Source organism: Hydra vulgaris, chromosome 09 (assembly GCF_038396675.1).
Source record: "Hydra vulgaris chromosome 09, alternate assembly HydraT2T_AEP".
Classification (NCBI taxonomy): Eukaryota; Metazoa; Cnidaria; class Hydrozoa; order Anthoathecata; family Hydridae; genus Hydra; species Hydra vulgaris.
Window position 1 is genome coordinate 16,268,812 of NC_088928.1, and position 23,205 is coordinate 16,292,016.

Genomic DNA, 23,205 nt, shown 5'->3' on the forward strand with positions numbered 1-23,205 from the left:
CGTACAATTTCCCAGAGGTCAAGCCAATTAAATGTATAACTTTAAATCAGTTTTAACACCCCACATGCCCAAATAATTAAAATCAATTACATTTTAATTTTTAAAATTTAACATCACAAAAGTTGTTTATTCATCAAAACAATACAAGTACTTTATATATGCAACTTTATATATGCAACTTTATATATGCAACTTTATATATGCAACTTTATACATGCAACTTTATATATGCAACTTTATATATGCAACATTATATATGCAACTTTATATATACAACTTTATATATGCAACTTTATATATGCAACTTTATATATGCAACTTTATATATGCAACATTATATATGCAACTTTATATATGCAACTTTATATATGCAACTTTATATATGCTACTTTATATATGCAACTTACTGTAAGGTAGAGTAAAACTAACATTTTTCAGAAACTATTCTCCCTGATTTCTATATTAGTTGTAAGAAAACTAAAAAAATAAGACCAAGATAAAGCAAAATTGGACTTAAAATACCTTAATATACCTTTAAATATCACTTAATATAGATAACAATCTATTTAATATATGGCTAATATTGATATCAATACTTAAAATAAATAATCAATACAAGAAATATATTAAAATCCATGCTCTATTAGGAGTTTTAAAACAAACATATTTCTAAATATTAGTAATGGTATTTAGTTTGAAATAAAAATATTACTTATAAATTAAAAATATTTAATAACAATAGAACTTTACTATATAATACAGTTTTTAATAATATAGATTAATCAAATATGGTTTGTGTTAAAATTACGAGATGAGCATGGATTATATACGTAATATTCAACTTTTTCTATTTTAAAATTTTGTGGATTGTGTAAGTTGTTAATTATTTTATTGTAAGTTATTTTAAAGTTTGAATTCAGTTTAAATTTAGCCTTATAATATAACTTATTTTGAAAAAAACTTGTTTTAAATTAACAAAATTATTTCACTATATTTCTTATAACGTTTTTCTTATATATTACAATTAGCAAAATATATATACATTAAAAAAGAATAAAGCAGCTTTATCAGCAACATCATCAATTAACACAATGTATGTATCATCATCAACACAATGTATCATCATTTACATCCTTGACAAGTTGACATCCTTGAGAGTTGTTAACTTTTTTGAGCAGAGCAAAAAACTCCAACTGAGGACAGAGAAATTAAAAAGAAACTTTTTTTATAAGGATATTTTTGTAAGAACAGACAAGCCAAACTAATTGATATATCTGATTGTCAATGCAAAGATCTTAGAAAATGCTGCCATGCTATTATAAGTTAAGATAATATTGTACTAGCTATGGAGCAAATTGTCCTAGTAAATACAAAAAGAGAAAATAAAATTGGCTGTTGGATCAATAGATATAGAAGAAAAATAAAGCATGAGCGCTTGAAAGACAAAGTTAACTTGAAAATCAGTGAAGTTCAAGTTAAGACTTGATATTTTCATAGTAAAACTATCTCATATAACTAATGAGATTTGAAGGTTGTTTATTTTCAATCTAAAAATCTTAATGTAGAAATACCAAAGGGTGGACTGAAAAATGATCATTACAGATCAGCTATGCCATTTTGCAATCAGTACTAAGTGAAATTTGTCCTGCCAATCAAGACCTGGTAAACTGTCACAATCTAGATAGCTTACCATTGCCAACAGGGTCCTCAAATTTTATGTTTCTACCACAATCCCTTATCAAATTTAGTAATTATAGCAACATACATTAAGCGTATTTATGCCCTTATGTTGTTCATCATCAAAAGCAAATGCATTCTTTAATCATCAAGGAAGTATTTTTCTAGCAATGATATAAGATGAGCATCCAAAAGTTCAGAGATCCAGAGAAAAAAAAAGTATGAAAGCTAATCAAACAAGTTGGCGGCAATTCAGAGTTTCTACTCGCAGTTTAATGGTAAAGTTTACGTAGGACTTGTTACCGTGAAAACGCTAAACGTAGAAACGTTACCGTGCCACACGGAAGAAGTAGAACGTTGCGTAAAAATGATGACAGCTGTTTCTGACACGGTTTGTGGTGATATAAAAAGAGATCGAATGATACGTATCCGCCAGCAATCTGGAAAAAATATGCCAATATTTAACACCAAGTCATATTATAGCATTATTAAGTACAATTTCGGCTCTATCTATGTTAATATTATATAGAAAATGCACCTGTTCAACTCTAAACGACCTTTGAAAGAATATCTTAACAGACTAGAAAAAACAGCATTCAAAAGGAAAAATACTACAAACTATTACTTAAAATAAAAAACGTCAATTATGGCAAGTTCCGTAAATTTGCCAAACTTGACCAAAAATTGCTGCAGGGGGTCTAATTTTGTCTAATTTCGTTCATCTTAGTCTCATTTTTTAGTTTCCTTATTACTAATATAGAAATCAGGAAAAATAATAAACTTTACATATAAATCAGAGATTTTCAGTCCACTCTGATTTATAGTGTAAAGTTACAAAATGATAAAACTGATAAGTTTGCTTTATATTTAATTGAATTACTCATAAGTAAATCTACTATAAAACTGGAAAAAAATTGTTTCAGTAAACCTTCAATTAATCGTAGTCAAATAAAAAAATCTATACAATAGTTTTTGCTAGATATACCAACCTAATTATCTTGCATCTATATATTTATACAAATAAAAAATTTTATATTTATACAAATAAAAGTTTCTTTTTTCATCTATATATTTATACAAATAAAAATTTCTTTGTTAGACAATTTTTTCCACGTGAAAAAGTTGTCGAACAAAGAAATCTGCACATAGTTTTAACTGCGTTTACTATTGTAAGTAAAAAGGGGGAAATGCTACAAACCACCAGTTAGAAAACAAAACAACCACCCTTATTAGCCATGATTAAAGTACTATAAATGCATGTAAATAAGAACCTGTTTTCATGTGATGAACTATCTAAATTAACTGGTATTTAAACAAAGTTGAATCATTTAAAAGTAAATAAATATTTCAATTCAAAATTAAAATGTCTTCTTCACACAATCACACAAATAAATGTTCTACATTTTTTTCTGAAAAATATTAAATTTGTAATTTTTATTCTTAGACACCTAACTAAATCATTTCTTGAGTTTTTTATACGAAGTTTTTTTAAAACAAACGACGTTTTTAATCAACTTAACTCTTTACTGCTAGTGTTCGGGGAGGATTGCATAAGTTGAGCGCTTTAACAGGGTATTGTTTTTTGCAGTCGAAATATTATAATATTTAAATTTGTCTTTGCAGGTTATCATAGTTTAGTCTTTCTACTTAAAGAATATAAATGAATAGTTTATTTAAAAAAATTTTTATACCGAAAATTGCGTTTCTTTCAACACACCCTATCATCTCATCTTAGGAAACCAGTTTCCAAAGATGAGCTTTTTTTAATGGAAATCAAAAAAACTCAAAATAACAAAAAATTAATCAAAAAAATTTAATTGTATCTTTATGGACCATACTAAAGTAAAAAGTAATTATCTCGACCATTAAAAAAAAAAAAAAACAGTAATAGATCTTTCTTATTTCTAAAAAAGTTTGCAACACTATTTTTTGAAAAAATTTTCGCTCTTGAAATTTCAAAATAAAGCTCCGAGGAGAGATACTTAAAAAAACGCGCTTTTCTTAATAAAAAGCTGCATCTAAACTTGAGCGTCTAAAAACGTAACATCTTTAGCAACTTTACCAAGTACTATCATAATTTAAATAGCATGACAACAGCTTATCTTATATAATCCATGGAATTAGCAGTAGATAAGCATAAAATATTGAGGATATAATAAATTTTTGATGATCTTGTTTCATTCTGACGTAAATCCAAAATATTGAATAATAAAAAATTATACCGGGATGGTAAAGTTTATTAACAATCAACAATGAAAGGATATTATTGGGGATGAAAGTTTGATGAAGTAAAACAACCTTTATTATCGTTTACTTCTATATAATAATCTTTTACCAAATTACATTAACATAAATATAGTTTTCTTAAGATCTCCATCGCGGAACACATTCTTACAACTTCCCCTTCTTCTTTAAATGAAATGTTTTACTATTTAAGTTCGGAAATGTTTTCATATTTCCTCCATAATTCTGTAGGACGTCTTTCTCTGTTTGGATATGTTTTCGAATTCGGTTCTTGATAATGCCTTTGTTGCATTGGTATAGTAGTTGTTATTTCCTTTTCGTATATCCATTGGTATTTTCTTCATGTGTGAAGCATTCCAAGTTTTTGGCGAGTTATCAACGGAAGATTTGGCAGTAATCATTGTACCGTTCTTTGCCGTAATTGTGTAGGGTTTAAACTCAAACGGTGCCGTAGTTTTTTTTATATCTTTTTTGTTTTATCGGTACTGTATCTTCAGTATTTAAATTTAAATTTTTTGCGTGGTATTTTGAATCGTGGTACTTAGGTCGTTAGGAAAGTTCATAGAACTTCATCTGTAAAGATACAATGAGACAGGAAATAGTTAAATATTTATATATCATTTTAAACTGTGTTTAATTATGAAAATTTTAAGTACTTGTTGAAATATTTTGAATGTTTATTAAAAAAGTTATTTAAATTTTATTATATACGTTAAAAAAAAATTTAAAAATGGAAAAATTTGAATATCGAGCATATATTAAAACCCGTGCTCTACTTGGAGTTTCAGCACAAGCCATATCCGATGAGTTGGTTTTAGTTCATGGTAACCAAGCTCCAAAATATAGTATAGTCGCCAAGTGGGCTACTTTATTTAAAGATGGTAGAGAGAGTCTCGAAGATGATCCTCGCTCAGGGCACCCTCGAACCACGTATACAGCTAAGAATATTGAACGTGTACGAGCCATGATTGAAGAAAATCCGCATGCAACACATGATATAATTGAAGCCCTAACATCGATTAATCGTTTTACAATCAACGAAATCATTCACAACTCACTTAAAAAAAGAAAACTAACATCACGTTGGATACCCCACGAGTTAACCGATCAAAATCGCAAGAATAGAGTTGAGGCATGTAAGTAAAATTTAGCCCTTTTCAGAAACGGCCCATGGAGACTATGTGATATTATTACAGGGGATGAGTTGTGGTTTTATTTGAGACAAGTTAGACACAAATCGGCTAATGCTAGTTGGGTCGGTGAAGGTGAAAGTCCAAGAACTATAGTAAGATGCGACAGGTTTCAGCCGAAAAACATGCTTTACATCTTCTTCAAAACAACAGGTGTTGTTCATTTGGGTTATGTTGAAAAGGGAGACACCATTGCTAGCGAATATTATATAAAAAATTGTTTGAAACCTCTTATATGCGAAATAAATAAGCAAAGACCTAAAACAGGCAACTCAAACTCAAACTCAAAATTTCAAATTTCTCCATGATAACGCTCGACCCCATGTGACTGAAACCGTCACAAATTGTCTAAACCAAGCTAGAATTACAATAACTTGCCACCCACCATACTTACCAGACTTAGCTCCATCCGAATATTGGCTATTCGACTTGATAAAAAAAATCTTGATGACGATACAGACGTCGAAAGTCAAAAAACTCGCATAACGAAGCTACTTCAAAGAATACCCAAAGAAGAGTATAAAAAAACGTTTGACAAATGGCTTGAAAGGATGCAACCTTGTATAGATAACGATGGACATTATTTTGAACATTTGATAAAATAAAATTTAAAAAAACTCTTCCTTTTTATTTTTAATAGGGGAGTTCTACGAACTTTCCTAACGACCTAAGTATTTCTTTCTGTATAACTTATCATTTTCTTTTCTCTTCTTGGCTTGATCAATAATATTTGTATCAACCCTTGTCTGAAATGAGGGTATTGTGAAACCTGTAAGGCAATTGAACATGAGTATAGATGATGGTATCCGAGTTGTGCAATGGGGAGTGGTACGGTAGGAGAACAGGAAGTTGTATAACTGCTTTTTCCGGTTTCTTCGTTCAATGTGTGCTGCTCGTAGTGTTTTCATCAGTGGTTTCATGATTGATTCGGCTTGTGAGTTAGCTTGCGGCCAAAGCGGCGTGAATTGTTTATGTTCAATATTTAGTTTGTTAAAAAACATCTTTATTTTGAATGAAGTAAAAGGTTCCGATGGTGTTGGTGTGATTAATAGTTCGGCTGGTGGATTTTGTTTACCAAGTGCTTGACAAATTGCTCATTGTTTTATATGTTGTTCTACTTTAGTGTCTAGGCCGGGAAAGTAAACTTTCTGTCTAAGTAGTGCTTTGGTTTTCTCGAGTCCCATGTGGCTATTATGCGCCAGTTGTATAACCGTAATCTCTAGTGATCGTGGAATGATAATTCGATTTTCTTTTTAGGATAATGTCTGATGTTTGATTTACTGTAAGTTCTTGGCTAATCTTACGGTAAGCAAGTAACTCTTTTTTAAACTTTCTTATTTCTGGAGGACAATTCGGATGTGTTAGTTTATACCAGGTATTAGTGGCGACTAACTCTGTAAGTATTCGTAGAATAGGATCGGCTTTGGTTTCTATTTGAATATCTAGTAGTGAAAGGGCTTTAGGACATGCGTATTCAGCAGTAAAGTTGACATATTTTTCTAGCTTTTCGTTGTCACAAGGGTCTACCGGGTGTCGACTTGGATAATTAGATATATTGTTTTTTCCTTGGACGTAGTGTAAATCAAAAGAATATCCATGTAATCGTAAAGTCATACGCTCAATGCGCAGTGGTACTGTAGCATTTGATTCGTTTAAAACCTTCACAGCTTTGTAATTGCTGTACATTTTAAAAGGGTGTCCAAACAGGTATGTCCTGTTGTGTTCGCAGGCGTACACTATAGCTAAACATTCTCTTTCCAGCGTAGAGTTGCGTTGTTGTACAGGTGACAGCGCTTTTGAATTATAAGATATGAGTTTAAAGTCTTGTTTATTTGGCGTGTTTTGTACAATGATTGCCGATATGCCTACAAGACTTGCATCGGTGAAGACTGTAGTTTCTTTATTGGGATCGAAGTACCCAACGCATGAGTCTGATGTCATAGCGTTTTTCAGTTTATCGAACGCACGCTGGCACTCAAGGTTCCAGTTCCATGATGAATCTTTATGAAGAAGGTTTCGTAAAGGATAAGTAATTGTACTGCAGTGTAGAATGAAACGCTTAAAATAGTTCATAAGCCCGAGAAAGCTTTGGAGAGCTTTAGTGTTTTCTGGTATAGGCCTGTTTTTGATATTATCAAGTTTTTCAGGATCTGGTTGCTTTCCTTCTTTTGAAAATATAAATCCAAAAATTTTACTTTTTCTTTTCCAAATAAGCATTTTTCAAAGTTTAGAGTTAAACCTCTCTGTTTGAATCTTTTTAATACTTTGTGTAATATTGAATCGTGTTGTTTTGCATTTAAAGCGAATACTAAAACATCGTCAGCAATATTAGGAGTTCCTTCTATATCTTTCAAAGCTTCTCGTAAAGCGTTTTGTAGTTCTTCCTGCGCAGAATTTACTCCAAAATTAAGTCTTGTGAAACGTTTAATTTGAGTTTCGGATTGAAAAGTAGTAATTGATCTCGATTCCGGCGCAAGTTTGAGCTGGTAAAATGCCTTCATTAAATCTAGTCTTTAAGTTTTATAATAACTTCATCTAGGGTTGAAGTCGGGAAACGCGTTCTTCCGATAGCTTTGTTAGCGGCTCGCACGTCTACGCAAATCCTTAGGTTACCGTCATTTTTTGGAACAATTACCATTGCACTTATCCAGGGTGTTGTTTCGTCCGTTACCGTTTCAATTATTCCTTCTGCTTCAAGCTTTGTAAGCACATCTTTAACTTTTTCTCTAAGTGCAAAAGGAATTCTTCTTTCTTTTTGTGCGACTGGTGGTATACTTTCATTTATTTTCAACTTAGCTTGGTAGTTAGAAAGTTTTCCTATTTTCCCGCTAAAAACAGAATTTTTGTATGAGTTTATAAGTGGTTGTAATCGTTTTGGAACGTTTAGAAGTAGAACATTGTTTAATTTGCTAATGTTCCGCATGGGTTGGCAAGATTGTTGTTTACTGTCGCAATAATTATTTTGTATTGTTTTTTGTTTGTTTAAAAGTTTCTCATTGACGTCAGTATGTACTAGAGCTCTATTCAATTGCATTAAACCGAGTAATTTGGCGTCGTTTCCAGATAATAGATTGTTGTGGTGTGTTTTAATCGCGTGGAATTTGGACTGAAGGAATTTCGTATGACTTTCTATCACGGCATTGATTTGCCTTTCAATTTTAAGTTTTGGATTGTTATCCCCGTAAGTAATAATCTGTGTTTTAGATTTATATAGGCGAAGCGGTCTTTGATAAAAGCTCCGGTATCTATTAAAACGGTTATTGGTATATTTTATATATTAATCGTTACCTCGAAGTTTTCGACTGCTTCAGTATTTATCTTATTAGCATTTACAGAATACAAGTCTCCTTGATTTAACTTTGCACGAGGATTTTCGGATCATTGATATCTTTGTAAATTGTATTTATTGGTTTCGCATAGATTTGTTCATTTCTTTGGTATTTCTCTCGATGGGTTGTTGTATTCTGTTCTTTTTGTTTCTTACTTTTACAGACTGTTGCAAAATGTCCAATTTTCCGCAGGAGTAGCATGTTTTCCCTAACGCTAAACATGCGTTAGTGTGCGGTAGTTCAGTTCCGCATCGATTACAAATTTTTTTCAGCGACTTATTTATAATCTCATTTGGTTCTTTACTGATTAGTGGTAAGTTTGTTTTCTTGTTTACTTCGCTTTGTTTATTCGTTTCTTTCTCCAGTTCTTCTACTTGATTGTCCATCAGTTTGAATGTTTTTGCAGTAGTTAACAAATCTTGTAAATTTTTATTAGGATTTTGAAAACTGTATTTACGTAGTTTGGAAATGTTTGTACTAAGCTCAATTTGTTGTTTAATTTCTTTATCTTTATCGGCAAACTCGAATTTAAGAGCTTGTTCGTGTAATCGAACGTAAAACTGCTGAGTGGTTTCATCTGTACGTTGAGCCATTTTATGGAAGATAAAAATTTCATAGCTCGGGTTTACTTGGGGTTTGAAGTATTCCTTAAAAGCTTCGACAGCTTGCTGGTATGTGATCAGCGTATCTTGCGGTATAATGTTTTCATAAATTTCGTAAGTTTTATCTCCAATTAAAGTAAGAAGCAACGAAAGTTTTTGCTTATCATCTGTAATTATAAGTGAATCGCAAAGTAACTCGAATCGTTTAATGTAGCGTTTCCAGCTAGAAAATAACTTAGTTGCAACATGAAAATGGTGGAAAGTTTGGTAGATTAAGGTTTTTTATAAGTATGTTAAATGTAATGATTATTTAAATCCTCTTTTTTTTTTTTTTTTTTTTTACAAATTAGTCGCCAATTTTATTAAGTAAAAAAACCATTATTATCGCTTACTTCTATAAAAAAATCTTTTACTAAATTACATTAACATAAATGTAGTTTTCTTAAGATCTCCATTGCGGAGTACATTCTTACAGAATGGATTAACAATAAAACCAAGAAATTAAAATAAATATCACCGCTTTTAGGGTTATTCATTTTATATGCGTGTCTATTCATTTTTATATGCGTTTCTATTCATTCTTATATGCGAATTTATTCATTCTTATATTACGCGTGTCTATTCGTTCTTATATGCGCGTTTATACGCGAGTCAACCCTGTCGGCATATCTAGTATTGTAAATACTCGGAGTATTGATCACGTATAACATACCGCCGTTGATACCAGAAAAATGCGCATTTAGTTTTAAGTTTCGAATTCGAGTTCAATACCACTTATTTATCAAAAATACGTATTATTTAATATTTGATCAAAATCGGATACGATATCGTACCCGATCTCGATCAAATATCAACATTTAACGGAAAAACGAAAATCTTTGCTTTAAAGCACATGCTTAAACTGAAATTGTAAAAGCAAAATTTAAATAAAAAAGTTTTTATTTGAAATATTTAGTAAAAAGTTTGTCTGGAATGAAATGGAATAGTCAGGAATACATGAAAAGTTGTATGAAGAGATATCGTTCTGCTAAAGCAGTATCGCATATCTCCAATGCAGCTACAGTACTTTTTTGTACTAAAAAAGTTATTAAAACTTTATCATAAAAATATTTATTACTACTTTTAAATTTATTTTGTTTTATTCTTATTTTTTATTATATTCTTATTTTCTTATTATCTTTATTTTATTTAAGTCCTAAATTAATATAATTCAAATATATTATAAATCCTATCATTTCATACCTTGCTTATTCTATTATGTTGATTATTATTTTATTAACATTTCTGTTATGCTATTACCTTTTTTTTGTACTGTTTTAAAAAATTTAAAAAAATAAATTAAAATTTCAAGCCAACACTGACATTTTATTGTTGCTAAACGTTAAATTTTGTTATAAGGATTGCAGTTCTTCTATCTGTTTTTTGCTCTTTATTCAATAAGTATTTGATTTAAATTAAATATAATTATAATTTGATATTTTATTACGAGAATATGTTTTTACATATTCTCGTAATAAAATACATATTATATATATTCATATATATGAATCTTTTTAGATTTTTTCATGTTATTTTTAAATTTTTTGTTCGCGCAATTTAAGTTATATATGTTTATAGTTTGCATATATGTATATATAATGTTCATAATTAAAAAGTTTTTGATAAATATATGTATGTAGTAATATGTGTTATGTAATTGTTTTATAAATGTGTCATAAAAATAGTGTAAAATGTACCTATTGTGAATATAAATATAATATGAGGTTTTTGTATATGTTATATAAAGTTGAATAAATGTATTGTGTTTTATAGTTATTATGTATGTTTATATTATGTTGTTTTCATGTTTTCAAAGTGTGCGACTTGGCAAACGTGTTGAGCAAGATTTTGCGTAAAGTTGTTATTTATGTTACTAATGTTGTTACATTTGGCTTACCTTAATGTTGGTGTCCATTGTTAAAAGTTATAAGTGGTTTTATTATTGAAACTCACTGCTTTTAATCATTCACTAAAAGCCACTCAAGAAAAATCATTTTGCCGTATAAACATTTAGTTTATATCTAAATTTGAATTTTTAGAACCATGAAGTACCAACATGATTTGTTTTTTGAAAGCTAACATGAAATAACAATAATTAACAACTACTACTCTCTTATCATGACATCTTATCTCTATCAGATATATTGATTTTCGATTTATATTTGATTTTTTTCTTTGTATTTACTTATCAATTACATTTTTTCATTTCAGATTTATCATATCATAGATTTATGCGATATAAAAGAACAAATGTATGTAAATTTTTATGAATTTTTTCTAGGCTTTTCTAAATGTGTTTCTTATTCACATTTTATTTTACAAGCAAGGTCTGCAAGCAAATTTGAGCTGAAAATTTTTTTTAGCTTCTAAGGAGAATTGGCGTTATTCTTTGTTTTATTTAATTTGTTTAAATATAGTAGTTCTAAAAAATAAATGTTTGCTTGTTCTTGGTTTTTTACTTGTCTGTTTTCAGATTCTTATAAACTAGGCAACTCAGCTAAGCAAGTTTTGTTTTATTTTTAAGTGCTATTGGAAAGAGCTGAAAGTTATTTTTTAGAGTGATTGAAAAGAACTGAAGTGTTTTTTAGTTACTTCACACGGTGTAAGTGATACTGGTTTGAGTAAGTTTACTGATTTGTTTTATTTTATATTGGATTTATTTTATATTTGATATATATTATATTAGATATATATTTTGTGTATTTAACATGAAAAACTGCCTGTAATTTGTTGACACTAAAGTTTATAAACTTAAATCTGCCTATATTTCAGTATATATATATATATATATATATATATATATATATATATATATATATATATATATATATATATATATATATATATATATATATATATATATATATATATATATATATATATATATATATATATTTATTTATTTATTTATATATATATATATATATATATATATATATATATATATATATATATATATATATATATATATATAATTACTTTAGAGTAAAATATACTGACTGACGTTGCTTCAATATTTTATACAAGATTGTGCATTTATTATTTTTGTTCATTAAGGTAAAAATAATTTTGTTCATTGTAGATTCTTTGTTAAATTAAAAATAATTGATGTAAATAAATATTGTTTAATATTTTTGATAAACGACTAATGTATGTAAACATATAAAAAGATATGGATTTCAATAAGTCTTAAGTCTTTGATTAGAAAAGATCACAATTTGTAGATTCTTTTACGTTCATTTATTCAATTGTAACAATAGAAAGATTACTGTTAATATGATAAAAGTGAAATTGAAATAGATATTATTAAGCTCAACAAAGTTATTAATGTAAAATGCTAATAGGCAACTTTAAAATAGTTGTCAAATGAAAAAAAGAGATCTAGGCAGGATGAAATTAATCGTTGTTGAAATTTTAGAAATGTAACTCGAAGTGCAGAAAACTTACTTAACAGAATTCAGTGTCAAGCAGTGTTAATGTCTGTTAATTTAATTTTACTTTAGACACTTCAGAACAAAGCAAAGTTTAACTATTTATAGTAACAATTAACACTTTTAAATCTAAATAATTTTTTTTTTTTTTAATAATTTCTATCATAATTGTGTTCTTTTTTTCATTTTTTTTTTTAGTTTGTCTATCCTTTGTCATCTTTTGATTAGTTAGCTAACTGTTGAAACATGGTTTTAATTTTTGTAAATTTAGTATGATGTGAAATTTACTCTATTAATCATTAGTCAACAGTTAGAGAGATGCTGGAGCTTAATTAAGAAATGCTGGAAATTAGCTTTTAATCAAGGTAAAAGTAATTTTGTTTACTGGTAACATAATAAAACCAGTTACTAGTATTTATTCCGTGCTTTTTTACATTTGTTAACATGCTGCTTTGGAAACACTTTCTTTCTCTCTCTCTCTCTAAGGTGAGTGGGAGATTTAATAAAACTTATGTAATTACTGAGCTCTTACGTATTTCTTAAAACCACAAATGATAATGACCATTTATAAGAAATATTTTACCAGTTGCTTGCTATTTTATGATATAGTTGCTCAAATTGTTTAACTATAATTATCCCTTGATTGTTCAAATATTGTAATAAATAAAATCTTTTTACTCCAAGTATTTAAGTTAATAAAATATCTTACTAAGTTGTGGTGTTATTTGCCGGTGTTACTACATTGTTTTGTCTAGCCTTTTATAACCTTTTTTAATTATTCTGTAGTCACGGAGTATATATTTTCTGTTATTATTATCCTAATTCTACTAACAATAAAATGCAAATAGTACTTTTGTAATTAAAAATTGTAATTTTTTTTTTAATTTCATTTTTTAGGTATTTGCAGGCTTTACTTGACTTTCCGTTTTTGGTACCTGTGTTGTGACAGATTTTAAAAAGAACTCAACTGATGTTAATGCGGTCTTTATGTCGTTAACTATAAGCAATGACGTTGCTGATACGGAGTCAAAGTGAAAATATTTATAGATAAATTTGTATTTAATTTTTTAGATAATATATCAAGTTATTAATGTGTTTTTATTGCTATTAATGATTTAAGAACTCATAACCCGTATTACGAGTTGCTTACTGCTAGTCATTATCATTATGTTATGAATTCATATTAGTTAATAAAATTGTATTCTCTGGTTATCGTGTTTTATACGTGTTTAAATGCGAGTTTGATACTCAGTAGGCGTCGTATTGTATACCTGTCTTTATCTGATGACATTTTTAATGCGCGTTTGACACGATAAAATGGCTAACATATATTCGTAAATAATGCGTATTCTGGAAAGTTTTAAATGCGCATGTAATACCAGGAAAATATCGTATTGAATATTCTCTGGTTATCGTGTTTTATACGTGTTTACAAGAGTTTCAAATGCGAGTCTGATACTCAGTAGACGTCGTATTGCATACCTGTCTTTATACGCATCTAATGCGTATTTCTAATGTTGGTCTCGACACGATAAAATGGCTAACATACATACCACTTCGATACGTATGTAAACGAGTTTCTAATGCGCATTTTCAACTAAATTTGCCGGCTGGGACGATAACTATCCCAGTCGGGAAATTTAGTTGTACATGCGCAGTAGAACTCATTCAAATACATATCGATGTGGTATGTATGTTAGCCATTTTATCAGTGTCGAGATTAGAAATACGCATTAGATGCGTATAAAGACAGGTATACGATACAATGCCTCGTTGTCAAACTCGCATTTGAAACACGTATAAAATACGATAACCAGAATATTTAATTCGATATTTTCCTGGTACATCACATTTAAAGACGCATTATTAGCATTATCATATTCAAACGCGCATTAAAAATAGACATCAGATGCGTATAAAGACAGGTATACAATACGACGCCTATATCAAACTCGCATTTAAACACGTATAAAACACGATAACCAGAGAATATTTAATACAATTTTATTAACTAATATGAATTCATAACATAATGATAATCATTCACATAAGCATTCCGTAATACGGGTTATGAGTTATTAAAACATTAATAACAATAAAACACATTAACTTGATATATTATCTAATACAAATTTATCTATAAATATTTAACTTTGACTCCCTATCAGCAACGTCATTGCTTATAGTTAACGACGAAGACCGCATTAACATCAGTTGAATTCTTTTTAAAATCTATCACAACACAGAAACGGAAAGTCGAGTAAAGCCTGCAAATACCTAAAAATGAAATTAAAAAAATTACAATTTTTAATTTAAATAGTACAAAAGTACTATTTGCATCTTATTGTTAGTAGAATTAATAATAACAGAAAATATATATTCAGTGACTACAATTAAAAAAGAGTATAAAAAGGCTAGACAACACAATGTAGTAACACTGGCAAATAACACCACAACTTAATAAAATATTTTATTAACTTAAATACTTGGACTGAAAAGATTTTATTTTTTACAATATTTGAACAATGGAGAACTATAGTTAAACAATTTAAACAATTATACCATAAAATAGCAAGCAAATCGTAAAATATTTCTTCAAATGATCTATTTTTTTTCATTTGACTACTATTTTCAAGTTGCCTATAAGCATTTCCATTAATGACTTTGTCGAGCCTAACACTACCTATTTCAATTTAACTATTTTCATTAAACATATTATCAGTAATCTTACTATTGCTGCAACTGAATAAATGAACGTAAAAGAATCTTACAAACTTTGATCTTTTCTAATCAAAGACTTAAACTTAAGATTTATTGAAATCCATATCTTTTTATATGTTTACATACATTAGTCGTTTATCAAAAATATTAAACAACATTTTTTTACATCAATTATTTTTAATTAAAAAAGAATCTAAACTACAATGCACAAAATTATTTTTACCTTAATGCATAAAAATAATAAATGCACAATCTTGTATAAAAAAATGAAGCAATGTCAATCAGTATATTTTACTCTAAATTAATTATTTAAATATATATATATATATATATATATATATATATATATATATATATATATATATATATATATATATATATATATATATATATGGGGCAAGATGACGACCTACAGTTATCTCTTTAGCAAAACTAAATATAACAGTTGACTTTAGCTGAAAGGGAAGTAGATTAATTTTACTAGATTTATCAATGGTTTCTTTTTAAATATTATTTTTGTGACGAAAGCTAAGTATTAAAAAAGTTTTTCTGACATTGAGAAAAAAACTTTTTATCCTCGTTTGACTTGATTTATTACATCGCTACATCACCAGCTAAAGGTAAGTTTTATTTTTTGGGACAGACTAAGATACAGGGTTTTTGAAACAGTCATCATCTTTTCCCATGTTCCCCTATATATCTATTCACATACCTTTAAAAAGTGGTATTACACTTTACACAATGAAATATGGAAATACATCATCATTTTTTTCAACTACTTTCAAAAGGAATTTATTTATTTTTTCTAGTCTGTTATTTTTTCTAACAAAGAATATTTATAAAGATACAGAGAAATATAAAATATACTGAAATATAGGCAGATTTATGTTTATAAACTTTTGTGTCAACAAATTACAGTCAGTTTTCAATGTTAAATACATAAAATATATATCTAATATAACATATATCAAATATCAAATAAATCCAATATAAAATAAAACAAAATAGTAAACTTACTCAAATCAGTATCAGTTATACTGTGTGAAGTAACTAAAAAACACTTCAGTTCTTTTCAATTGCTCTAAAAAATAACTTTCAGCTCTTTCCAATTGCACTAAAAAGAAAAAAAAAACTTACTTAGATAAGTTGCCAAGTTCATAAGAATCTGAAAACAAATAAGTAAAAAAACAAAGAACAAACAAACATTTATTTGTTAAAAGTACTATATTTAAATAAATTAAATTTAAAAAAGTGTAACTCCAATTCTCCTTAAATGCTAAAAAAAAATTTTCAGCTCAAATTTGCTTGCATACCTTGCTTGTAAAACCATGTGAATAAGAAACACATTTAGAAAAGCCTAGAAACTACTTTAAGATGACAAATGCAAAATTGAAGTTTGAACGTTGACTGGACTAATTATTAGCAGATGTTTTTGAAAAATTCATAAAAATTTACATATATTCGTTCTTTTATATTGCATAAATCCATCATATGATAAATCTGAAATAAAAAAATGTAATGGATAAGTAAATACAAAGAAAAACATCATATATGAATCACAAATCAATATATCAGATAGAGATAAGATGTAGTAATAAGAGAGTAGTAGTTGTTAAGTATTGTTATTTCATGTTAGCTTTTAGAAAACAATTCATGTTGGTACGCCATGGTTCTAAAAATTCAAATTAAGATATAAACAAAATGTATATGTGGCAAAATGATTTTCTTGAGTGGCTTTTAGTGAATGATTAAAAGCAGTGACTTTCAATAATAAAACCACTTATAATTTTTAACAATAGACACCAACATAAAGGTAAGCCAAATGTAACAACATTAGTAACATAAATAACAGCTTTAAGCAAAATCTTGCTCAACACGTTTGCCAAGTCACACACTTCGAAAACATGGTCCATAAATATTATAAGAAGTGTTTATATATATATTGTATAAATTTAAATAAATATATTGTGTTTTATAGTTAGTATATATGTTTATATTATGTTGTTTCTATGTCATGGAAACAACATAATATAAACATATATACTAACTATAAAACACAATATATTTATTTAAATTTATATAACATATATAAACACTTCTTATATTATTTATATACACAATAGATACATTTTATACTATTTTAAAAATACATTTATAAAACAATTATATAACTCATATTACCACATACATATATTTATCAAAAACTTTTTAATTATGAACATAATATAAACACATGTGCAAACTATAAACATATATAACTTTAGTTGCGTGAACAAAAAATTTAAAAATAACATAAAAAAATCTAAAAAGGTTCGTATATATTTATATATAAAGACGTATATCTCGTAATAAAATATCAAATTATAATCATATTTAATTTAAATCAAATACTTATTGAATAAAGAACAAAAAACAGATAAAAGAACTGCAATCCTAACAACAAAATTTAACGTTTAGCAACAATTAAAGTATCAGTGTTATCTCAAAATTTTAACTTATTTTTCTAAATTTTCTAAAACAGAACAAAAAAAGGTAATAGCATAACAGAAATGTCAATAAAATAGTAATCAACGGAATAAAATAAGCAAGGTATGAAATGATAGGATTTAAGGTATATTTGAATTATATTAATTTCATACATAAAACTAAATTAATAAATTTAAATGTAGTAATAAATATATTTATGAAAAAGTTTTAGTAACTCTTTCAGTGCAAAAAAGTACTGTAACTGTACTGGAGATAATTTACTAAATTGCTCAAGAGAAACCTTTTTAATTTAAATTTTATTTTCGCTATATTAGTTTAAGCATGCGCTTTAAAAGCAAAGATTTCATATTTGTTAATATTTGATCAAAATCGGGTTCGATATCATATCCGATTTTGATCAAATATTATAAATACGTATTTTTGATAAATAAGTGGTATTGAACTCGAATTCAAAACTTAAAAGTAAATGCGCATTTTTTTGGTATCAATGGCGGTATGTTATACGTGATCAATACTCCGAGTATTTACAATACTAGATATGCCGACTGGGTAGAGAATATTCAATACGAAATTTTCCTGGTATTACATGCGCATTTAAAACTTTCCAGAATACGCGGTATTTACGCATATATGTTAGCCATTTTATCGTGTCAAACGCGAATTAAAAATAGACATCAGATGCGTATAAAGACAGGTATACAATACGACGCCTAATGAGTATCAAACTCGCATTTACACACGTATAAAAAGCGATAATCAGAGAATATTCAATACAATTTTATTAACTATTATGAATTCATAACATAATGATAATGACTAGCAGTAAGCAACCCGTAATACGGGTTATGAGTTATTAAATCATTAATAACAAAAAAAATACATTAGTAACTTTGATATATTATCTAAAAAATTAAATACAAATTTATCTATAAATATTTTAACTTTGAGTCCCTATCAGCAACGTCATTGCTTATAGTTAACGACATAAAGACCGCATTAACATCAGTTGAGTTCTTTTTAAAATCTGTCGCAACACAGGTACCTGAAAAGGAAAGTCAAGTAAAGCCTGCAAATACCTAAAAAGAGAAACGAAAAAAAAATTACAATTTTTAATTACAAAAGTACTATTTGCATTTTGTTAGTAGAATTAGGATAATAATAACAGAAAATATATATTTTGTGTCTACAGAATAATTCAAAAAGATTATAAAAAAGTTAGACAACACAATGTAGAAACACTGGCAAATAACAGTACAACTTAATAAGATATTTTATTAACTTAAATACTTGGACTAAAAAGATTTCATTTATTACAATATTTGAACAATCAAGGGACAATTATAGTTAAACAATTTGAGCAACTATATCATAGAATAGCAAGCAACTCGTAAAATATTTGTTATAAATGGTTATTATTATTTGTGGTATTAAGAAATACGTAAGAGCTCAGTAATTATAAGTTTCATTAAATTTCTCTCTCATCTAAGAGAGAGAGAGAGAGAGAAAGAGAGAGAGAGAGAAAGAGAGAGAGAGAAAGAGAGAGAGAGAAAGAGAGAGAGAGAGAGAAAGAGAGAGAGAGAGAAAGAGAGAGAGAGAGAGAGAAAGAGAGAGAGAGAGAAAGAGAGAGAGAGAAAGAGAGAGAGAGAGAAAGAGAGAGAGAGAGAGAAAGAGAGAGAGAAAGAGAGAAAGAGAGAGAGAGAGAGAGAGAGAAGGAAAGTGTTTCCAAAGCAGCATGTTAACAAAAGTAAAAAAACACGGAATAAATAGTATTAACTGGTTTTATTATGTTACTAGTAAACAAAATTATTTTTACCTTGATTAAAAGCTAGTTTCCAGCATTTCATAATTAAGCTCCAGCTTCTCTCTAACTGTTGACTAATGATTAATAGAGTAAATTTCATATCATACTAAATTTACAAAAATTAAAACCATGTTTCAACAGTAAGCTAACTAATCAAAAGTTGACAAAGGGAAGACACACTAAAAAAAATGAAAAAAAGAACATAATTATGATAGAAATTATAAAAAAAGTTAAAATTATTTAAATTTAAAACTGTTAATTATTACTATAAATAGTTAAACTTATACTCTGGTTTGTTCTAAAGTGTCTAAAGTAAAATCAAATTTACAGACATTAACACTGCTTGACACTGAACTCTGTCAAGTAAGTTTTCTGCTTGCCGAGCAGCATTTCTTACATTTCAACAACGATTAATTTCATCCTGCCTAGATTTTTTTTTTTTTCATTTGACAACTATTTTCAAGTTGCCTATTAGCATTTACATTATTAACTTTCTTGAGCCTAATACTATCTATTTCAATTTTACTATTATCATTAAACATATTACCAGTTATCTTACCATTGTTACAACTGAATAAATGAACATAAAAGAATCTTACAAATTGTGATCTTTTCTAATCAAAGACTTTATTTAAACTTAAGATTTATTGAGATCCATATCTTTTTATATGTTCATATACATAAATCGTTTTTCAAAAATATTAAACAATATTTATTTACATCAATTATTTTTAATTCAACAAAGAATCTAGACTACAATGCACACAATTATTTTTACCTTAATGCACAAAAATAATAAATGCAAAATCTTGTATAAAAAATTGAAGCAATGTCAGTCAGCATATTTTACTCTAAAGTATATATATATATATATATATATATATATATATATATATATATATATATATATATATATATATATATATATATATATATATATATATATATATATATATATATATATACATACATTTAAAAAATGGTATAACACTTTGCACAATGAAATATGGAAAAACATCATCATTTTTTTTCAACTACTTTCAAAAGGAATTTATTTATTTTTTCTATTCTGTTATTTTTTCTAAGAAAGAATATTTTATAGACGCAGAGAAATATGAAATATAGGCAGATTTATGTTTATAAACTTTCGTATCAACAAATTAGTCAGTTTTCCATGTTAAATACATAAAATATATATCTAATATAATATATATCAAATATAAAATAAATCTAATATAAAATAAAACAAAATAGTAAACTTACTCAAACCAGTATCAGTTATACCCTATGAAGTAACTAAAAAACACTTCAGTTCTTTTCAATTGCTCTAAAAAATAACTTTCAGCTCTTTCCAATTGCACTAAAATATAAAACAAAACTTGGTTAGCTGAGTTGTCTAGTTTATAAGAATCTGAAAACAGATAAGTAAAAAACCAAGCAAAAACAAACATTTATTTATTAGAACTACTATATTTAAACAAATTAAATTAAACAAAGAATAACGCTAATTCTCCTTAAAGGCTAAAAAAAAATTTCAGCTCAAATTTGCTTGCAGACCTTGCTTGTAAAACCATGAGAATAAGAAACACATTTAGAAAAGCCTAGAAACTACTTAAAAATGACATATACAACATTGAAGTTTGAACATTGACTGGACTAATTATTAGCAGATGTTTTTAAAATTTTCATCAAAATTTACATATATTCATTCTTTTATATCGCATAAATCCATCACATGATAAATCTGAAATAAAAAATGTAAGGGATAAGTAAATACAAAGAAAAAAATTCATGCCATGATAAGAGAGTAGTAGTTGTTAAATATTGTTATTTCATTTTAGCTTTTAGAAAACAATTCATGTTGGTACGTCATGGTTCTAAAAATTCAAATTAAGGTATAAACAAAATGTATATGCGGCGAAATGATTTTTCTTGAGTGGCTTTTAGTGAATGATTAAAAGCAGTGAGTTTCAATAATAAAACCATTTATAGTTTTTAACAATAGACACCAGCATAAAGGTAAGCCAAATGTAACAACATTAGTAACATAAATAACAACTTTACGCAAAATCTTGCTCAACATGTTTGCCAAAGTCACACACTTAGAAAACATGGAAACAACATAGTATAAACATATATAATAACTATAATACACAATACATTTATTTAACTTTATATAACATATATAAACACCTCATATAATATTTATATACACAATAGATATATTTTATACTATTTTAATGACACATTTATAAAACAATTATATTAACGCATATTACCACATACATATATTTATCAAAAACCTTTTAACTTTGAACATAATATAAACATATATGCAAACTATAAACATATGTAACTTATTATTATATAAAAATAATTGCCGAACAAAAAATTTAATGATTCATATATATATATATTCATATATAAAGACATATATCTCGTAATAAAATATCAAATTACAATCATATTTAATTTAAATCAAATACTTATTGAAAAAAGAGCAAAATACAGATAGAAGAACTGCAATCCTTATAACAAAATTTAACGTTTAGCAACAATGAAATGTCAATGTTGTCTCGAAATTTTAGTTTATTTTTCTAAATTTTCTAAAACAGAACAAAAAAAAGGTAATAGCATAACAGAAATGTCAATAAAATAATAATTAACATAATAAAATAAGCAAGGTATAAAATGATAGGATTTAACGTATATTTGAATTATATTAATTTAGGACTTCATAAAACTGAATAAATAAATTTAAAGGTAGTAATAAATATTTTTATGATAAAGTTTTAGTAGCACTTTTAGTGCAAAAAAGTACTGTAACTGTATTGGAGATATGTGATACTGCTTAGCAGAACGATATCTCTTCATATAATTTTTCATGTATTTCTGACGATTCCTTTTCATTTCAGACAAATTTTATAAAATATTTCTAAAGAGAAATCTTTTTATTTTAAATTTTGCTTTTGCAATTTCAGTTTAAGCATGCGCTTTAAAGCAAAGATTTTCGTTTTTCCATTATATGTTGATATTTGATCAAAATCGGGTACGATATCGTATCCGATTTTGATCAAATATTAAATAATACCATAGTTTATAGGCTTCACTGGTTTGGAAACTCCGTAAAATCTATTGTTTAAGAGCCGTTTTTTCTAAGAATCAGGCAAATTCCTGAAACTGTGGAAGTGACCTCCTCCAAATTGCTTGAATTTTTTATATATTGATCAGAATATAGAAAAAACCTGTTGGGGAAAAAAAAAATTTTCAAAAGTGTTTCGTTCACTTTTCGGAATATTGGGCTTAAATTTTTGAGATTTTTTTAAAAATTTTTAGAAATTTAGTTTTTGCCACCTTTGAACCCATTTTTTTGGCAAGGCAAAAAGTTTGCACATAGCTTTTGTAGTTAATATCAGACGTAACCCAAAAGCTCTCTCCAAAAAATATAAAAAAGTTGCGTGACACTGTGCGGTTGGCTAATTATCATAGTTCAAAAGTACAAAATCAATCACTTTTGTCAATTTTTAATCGGAGTTAATTCTAGCGGCGAAGTGTTGCACACAATTTTTCTTTTAGGATTTGAAATTATCAAAGGTATTGAGTCTAAAAATGCAAAGAAAGTTATGTGATACCTAAGGCCTATTAATATATTAAGGCTTGAAATTGGAAAAAAATGTTTTAGTA

At 27.3% G+C, this 23,205-nt stretch overlaps 1 protein-coding gene and 3 long non-coding RNA genes across 4 annotated transcripts; 3 read left to right on the top strand and 1 right to left on the bottom strand.

Annotated features, from left to right (window-relative positions):
• The first annotated feature begins 4,651 nt into the window (after window positions 1-4,651).
• Window positions 4,652-5,419, top strand: LOC136085298 (histone-lysine N-methyltransferase SETMAR-like). Its single transcript, XM_065806593.1, has 2 exons — window positions 4,652-5,057; window positions 5,118-5,419. The coding sequence occupies exons 1-2, from the start codon at window positions 4,652-4,654 to the stop codon at window positions 5,417-5,419; spliced, it is 708 nt and encodes a 235-aa protein (XP_065662665.1).
• A 5,871-nt stretch (window positions 5,420-11,290) lies between these two features.
• On the top strand, window positions 11,291-11,702 carry LOC136085024 (uncharacterized). Its single transcript, XR_010641010.1, has 2 exons — window positions 11,291-11,333; window positions 11,606-11,702. It is a non-coding gene; the product is annotated as an uncharacterized LOC136085024 (long non-coding RNA).
• Window positions 11,703-12,675: 973 nt separating this feature from the next.
• Window positions 12,676-13,603, top strand: LOC136085025 (uncharacterized). Its single transcript, XR_010641011.1, has 2 exons — window positions 12,676-12,877; window positions 13,410-13,603. It is a non-coding gene; the product is annotated as an uncharacterized LOC136085025 (long non-coding RNA).
• A 2,647-nt stretch (window positions 13,604-16,250) lies between these two features.
• On the bottom strand, window positions 16,251-16,796 carry LOC136085026 (uncharacterized). Its single transcript, XR_010641012.1, has 2 exons — window positions 16,547-16,796; window positions 16,251-16,347 (listed from the first exon to the last, which is right to left on the bottom strand). It is a non-coding gene; the product is annotated as an uncharacterized LOC136085026 (long non-coding RNA).
• Between the last annotated feature and the right edge of the window lie 6,409 nt (window positions 16,797-23,205).

Bases quoted from the DNA above. Each gene is read 5' to 3' on its own strand.
- LOC136085298 (XM_065806593.1), top strand. From the start codon at position 4,652: ATGGAAAAATTTGAATATCGAGCATATATTAAAACCCGTGCTCTACTT. The intron at 5,058-5,117 runs GTAAGTAAAATT...ATATTATTACAG, and splicing joins CAAGAATAGAGTTGAGGCAT to GGGATGAGTTGTGGTTTTAT.